Source organism: Sinocyclocheilus anshuiensis, unplaced genomic scaffold, assembly GCF_001515605.1.
Source record: "Sinocyclocheilus anshuiensis isolate Anshui unplaced genomic scaffold, SAMN03320099.WGS_v1.1 scaffold311, whole genome shotgun sequence".
NCBI lineage: Eukaryota > Metazoa > Chordata > Actinopteri > Cypriniformes > Cyprinidae > Sinocyclocheilus > Sinocyclocheilus anshuiensis.
The window spans coordinates 785,148-791,502 of NW_015549606.1; the positions used below are offsets into that span (position 1 = coordinate 785,148).

The 6,355-nt window shown below is 34.0% G+C and overlaps 1 protein-coding gene across 16 annotated transcripts in view; it reads left to right on the forward strand.

Annotated features, from left to right (window-relative positions):
• Positions 1-6,355, forward strand: part of dlg1a (discs large MAGUK scaffold protein 1a) — a 124,708-nt gene that overhangs the window by 98,038 nt on the left and 20,315 nt on the right. For all 16 annotated transcript variants that reach the window (XM_016447815.1, XM_016447817.1, XM_016447820.1 and 13 more), the window contains 2 exons: positions 2,100-2,244; positions 4,629-4,755. In XM_016447815.1, the coding sequence (XP_016303301.1) occupies positions 2,100-2,244; positions 4,629-4,755 (272 nt within the window). The remainder of the gene's footprint in view (positions 1-2,099; positions 2,245-4,628; positions 4,756-6,355) is intronic.

Below are 6,355 nucleotides of genomic sequence, written 5' to 3' on the forward strand. Positions count from 1 at the left end.
TCATCTCGGTTTCCTTTCCGTGGACTTTTGTAGAGCGCTGCGCCACACAAATAGAACCAAACTCAGCAGCATATCTCTCAGTCTTTTCCTTTCGTTTGGTTAATCTGTTAATTAGGCCATTTAAGTCAAATATTTCGCATATTCATTATTTTTATAGACTATGATTTAATAAAAACAGATTTTGTTATTTTTGGTTAAACTTATTTTTGTTGCTTGTCTGCGCTGCGCTCGTCCGCCGCCTTTTTTCTCTTCTCCGACCCCGGAGCTCTGTCTGATAACTCGTGCTATTTCTCCATGTTGAGAGTTTGGTGTCGCACATATTGCACCTGACTATGCATTCTTATCCTTTTCTCTGACGAACTGAAAATAAGAGTGTGTCCATCTCACAAATGTAGAATCCGTCTCTGCAGTCATCTCAACCATCTAATTCCAGCAACAGGAAATAGACAAACTATTTTACCCGCGGAATTTTTTCTCTGGTGCTGTTTTGCGGTGTTGGTAAATTCACCACTTAATTTTGAGTTAAAATGTTGTTGTAACTTGCGTTACTGAGATTGTAACGAGTAATAATATTACCCAAATTTTATTAGTAATGCATTATATTACTGCATTACAGCAAAAAGTAATATACTACTGTAATATTATTACTTTTGTAATGCATTACTCCCAACACTGATAAGGATGCATTAAATTGATCAAAATCACAGTAAAATGTTGTTACAAAAAAAATAAATGCTTTACTTTTGGACATTCTGTTCTTTTAAAATTCCTAAAAAAAAAAAACGTATCACCATTTCCACAAAAATAAGCAGCACAACTGTTTACAAGAGTGCTATTATAACCAAATCAACATACAAGAATGGTTTCTGAAGAATCATGTGACACTAATGTCTGGAGTAATTTGCCATTTCAAGAATAAATTAAGAATAAATTCATTTGTGACCCTGGACCACAAAACCTTTTCAAAAACGTTTGTTATGATAAAACAATATTTGGCTGAGATACAACTATTTGAATATCTGGAATCTGAGGGTACAAAAAAAATGGAAATATTGAGAAAATCGCATTTAAAGTTGTCAAAATGAATTCTTTAGCAATGCATATTACTAATCAAAAATTAAGTTTTGATATATTTACGGTAGGAAATTTACAAAATATCTTCATGGAACATGATCCTTACTTAATATCCTAATGATTTTTGGCATAAAAGAAAAATCTATAATTTTGACCCATACAATGTTTTTTTTGGCTATTGCTACAAATATCCCCCAGCGACTTAAGACTGGTTTTGTGGTCCAGGGTCACATTTTACAATGTGTTAAAACAGTTATTTTAATTTGTTATAACATTTCACAATATTACTGTTACTGTATTTTTTATCAAATAAATACAACCTTGGTGACCATAAAAGACTAATTTCAAAAACATTAACACATCTAACTCACCCCAAACTTTCATTTTGTTTGTTTCATCTGAAGGATTCATCTAATCATGTGCTCGGTTACAGGCAGTGTTGGGCAAGTTACTTCCAAAATGTAATACATTATATATTACTAGTTACTGTCTTTTGAAAGTAATTAGTTACATTACAATATTACTGTCTCTGAATTGTAATGCGTTACACTACTTTTGAGTTACTTTCACCAAAATATCCACAGAAGTATTATAAAATGCCAAAATGTAGTTTATTGCTGCTCATTCTACATACAGTGGAGGGTAATGTGATAGGTCTATATGGCATAAAATTATAAAATCATATTTAGATACCGGTATGTAGGTCTACATTAATGTTACGTTGTAGTTTAGGTTAAACACATAAGCACAAACCGCATTATTACATTCATAATAATAATAAATAACACCAGTAAATGAAGCGAAATGTTATAATGTACAAACAATAAACACAATACCTACCCTATAGGCAAATTTGAACGGTTTCAGAAGAAAACAAGAATGAAAAATATAAGTTGCTAAACAAGCCAAATAATATTACCCAAATTTTATTAGTAATGCGTTATATTACTGCGTTACAGCAAAAAGTAATATACTACTGTAATATTATTACTTTTGTAATGCGTTACTCCCAACACTGGTTACAGGTGAATGCAGTTTGCCTTGAAGAGGTCACTCATGAAGATGCCGTGGCTGCCTTGAAAAACACCCCTGATGTCGTCTATTTAAAAGTGGCGAAACCCACTAGTGTCTTTATGAATGATAGTTACGTTCCTCCCGATGTCACCAGCTGTAAGTAAGCTTTTCCTTACTATTTCATACTGTATTCTTTTTTTATTAAAAGAAAAAGTATTTTACTTACATAGAAAATAACAGCATGGAGGCATTATCAATATGGTCAGAGAATGAACCGACTTGCCTTAAAGGCACTTTGACTCAGTTCTGAGGTCCCATGTGCACTTATAACTTAAATCCCACCGCAAAGCTGCTAGACACAGCACTTTCTCCTGATGGGGGCAGCAACTCGTGAGGACGGCCACTAAAATTGACTGTGCAAAGTGCTGAGTGATGACAGTCGATAATGTAGCACCTTGGTGATGTTCCAGAGGCAGGCCAGATCCCCCAGCATTAGATTCTGAGAAAGGAAGCTGTCATTAGGGCTTAAAGGCATGAAGGACAAAAGCACATTTAATCATGAAGTGCATCACGTGGCCAGCTCCCCCATCCGGCAAATCCAGCATAAGTATATGAAGAAAAGAGTCCTTCATCTGTGTTGCAGAGGGAGTTTTAAAGCCGTGTAAGGATATCTGCACATGCAGACAACAATGTCTCGGGTCATGTGTGTGCGTGCAATGTGATTTTTCTCAGAAGGCGTAAACAGAACAATTTCATTAGTGGTCCCATTTCATTATATCTGTCTGTCAGCCAGTCAGGCACTGCGTAGGGATTTGACACATGAAGGACTGCTTGATGAGAATTAAATAAATAGGTTGTCAATGTCTGCAGTTAGTAATTGCCCAGTACGTACCCTTGACTTTATTACACTTTACATCTGACACAGTCAAATAAGGACACATCTTTCATAGTAGTGACATCAATTACAGAGCCTTAAAAGGATTTTGCTCACACAAAATGAAAAATTTGCCATTATTTACAGATGCTAATGTTGGTTCATTTAGATTTATGCACTTGGAGAATGCTTCTTTCCAATATAATTGCATTTGATCAGTTCATGTATTGATTTCCATGGAAATCAAACGTATGTCCTTGCTAGCTCTATTCTCTGGTGTTTAAGCTACATTGTGCTTATGTTGTTATTTTGGTTACACTTTATTTGGTAACACTTTATTTTAAGGTGTCCTTGTTACACGTTACGTGTACTTACTATTATAATAACAATAAATTATGCTTAATTATATGCAAGTAACCTTAAGCCAAACCCTAATCCTAACCCTAACCATATACACTGAAAACATTTTTACTATTTTTTTTTTTTAAGGTAAGTGGTTGCAAACAATTTATTTTAGCTGCATTTTACACCTTAAAATAAAGTGTAATCCTTTGTTTTAATGTTTCCTTTTTACAGTGTAATTTCACAATTAAGTAATAAGTGAAATTAATTAACAACATGTATTTACTTTATTAGGGTTTAGTGTTAGTTGATTTTAACTGTGCATAATTTACTACAGAATTGATTTTATTATTATAGTAAATGCATGTAAAGTGTGACAAGGACACATTAAAATAGAAAGTGGTAGCATTATTTGTTTTTATGTAGAACGCTGTGAGGGACTTTTGAAGAATCTTTTACTACTCTGTCTTTATAAGACTTTGAATATAGCGCACAGGTCATATGGACTGTGTTTATGGAACATTTATGGGGTTCTTTTGGTCCTTTTTGGAGCTTGAAGTGAAAACTTAATACCTTTATTCAGCAAGGATGCTTTAAATTGATCAAAAGTGACAGTAAAGACATTTAACCTATAATGTTGCAAAAGATTTATCAAATCAATGTCATTCTCTTGAACTTTCTATTCATCAAAGAATTCTGAAAAAGATGGATTAAAAGGATTAAGCAGCACAACTGTTTTTAATATTGATAATAATAAGAAATGTTACTTGAGCTCTAAATCAGCATATTTGAATGATTTCTGAAGGATCATGTGACACTGAAGACTAAAGTAAAAATGTGGCCTTATCATCCCAGGAATAAATTGCATTTTAAAATATATTAAAATAGAAAACAGTTGTTGTAAATTGTAATAATATTTCACAATAGTACCTCCTCTTTTGAAAGTCGCTTCGGATAAAAGTGCATTGATGTAAATCTAATTTTTGGTGAAATAAATGCAGCCTTGGTGAGCATAAAAAGACTTGGTGAGAAAAAAAAAAACTTACCCCAAACTTTTGAACAGCAGTGTTTAGTATACAAGAGAGCTGATTTACAAGAAAAGCAGATTGTGTGCAAAGAGGGAGTGATCAATTATGATTTTACTTTTACACAGCAAGTTTTTTTTTCTTCAGCAGTTTTAGTCTTTGGCTTGTCTGTACATGTAATTCTTCACATTATTACATACGAGTGATGCGATTGTCTGTCCTGACCTCTATGAACATTGTCAAATGAGTTTTCATCATTACGCCAATAACATCATATCTTTTGTGTTTTGGTTTTTCAGCCTATTCCCAGCACATGGAGAATCATATCAGCACCCAAAGCTATCTGAGTCAGCCATTAACCCCCGGCACCCCACCTCGGTACTCTCCTATCTCAAAAGGCATGCTGGGAGATGATGAGATCACAAGGTGAGCCTTTGCCCTCCCCATTTCTTTGTCTTCATGATCATGATATCCTTTTGCCATAATTTTACTTTTGATGGCTTTTGGTTCAGAGGTCGTCTGTGCAGTTCCTATCGTTCAAATTACGATTCCTTGACCTTGCGAAGTGAAATGGTCATGTGTTTCAAATGAAAGTTGTTACAGATCATGACTTGCTTTTAAACTGTTTTTATATAGGCATATCCTTTGACCTCACTCATTCTCATTACTTTTACTCTCATCACATATTCGAGGGCTGTTTTTAGTTTTCCGACACGTCTTTTCTCTGTATCGTCCTCCTGAATTTTGGAAGATAATGCTATATAAGTTTCATTACATGTAGCTTGGTGTGAAGACAGCTCTATAATTTTGAATAGATATGAGGTTCAAATAGAATAGCATTTCTCTACACATAAGATAAGCTGCCCAAGGTTAATGGAATTTTTAGTACATGCTTTATATCTGCATAATGGGTCTGGCTTTTTATACTACAAAACAGATTATATAGAACACTCATGCACAACTCCTCACATTAGTCTTGGAAGTTGTTAGTAGTTTGTCTGGCCTCATTCTGCTGTTACTGCCCTTATGAAAGTCTTATCAGGTTTTTGGGATTATTCCCTTTATTCCCTGTTACTGAGGTTCAAGATTTTTTTGTTATGGCTAGCCATGTGAGGAATATTGCACACAACAATGTAGGGCTGTGCAATTAATCAAAAACAGTTTCGATTTCGATTTTGGCCTCCAACGATTATGAAAATACAATAATCACGATAAAATTATTATTGCGCCCCATTCCGCCTCCTTTCCAGCGCTGCGCTTTCGTTCCTCCATAAAAGCCCAATTTTATGTGTAAATCAGTAAAATCATGTAATGCGACTTTTGCAAAATGGGACGTGCTTGATTTATTTAAGTATATTAGATTTATTCATGTTTTTAAAAGCACTAAAGAGAACTTGCACTTCCTCAGGAAGATATATGCGCTCAGAGACAGAACACGTAAGAACAATTATGATTTTTGCCATAATCGAGCAGCCCTACAGCAATGACTTGAACTCAAATGACTATAAACTCAGCTTTTAACTTTATCAAACTTGCCAATTGTACTTTGATTGGCTGGCTGCTGCATATGTTCCAGTATTCCTGCACACCTTTAACTGTCAGTCTAGCATAACGGAATTCAATTAATATTAATTTAAATTACATTACTGTACATTGTACATTACTGGTCAAACATTTAGGGTCTGTTATTTGATTAAAAATACAGAATAAAAAAAGGTATTGTGAAATATGATTGCAATGTAAAAAAAAAAAACTATTTTCTTTTATAATATATTTGAAAGTTTTACTTATTCTTGTAATGGCAAAACTGAATTTTCAGCAGTCATTACTCCAGTCTTTGCATGATTCCTTAGAATTTATTCTTGTATGCTGATTTGGTTCTCAAGAAACTCATTCTACACAGTTTCAATTTCATACTACAAAAGTCCCATAAGTTCATACTGTACTTAATAATAGGTTTTTACTAGGGCTGCATGATAAATCGCATGCGATATTTAACGCGCATCTTATCAGTAAAGCCAGTTCT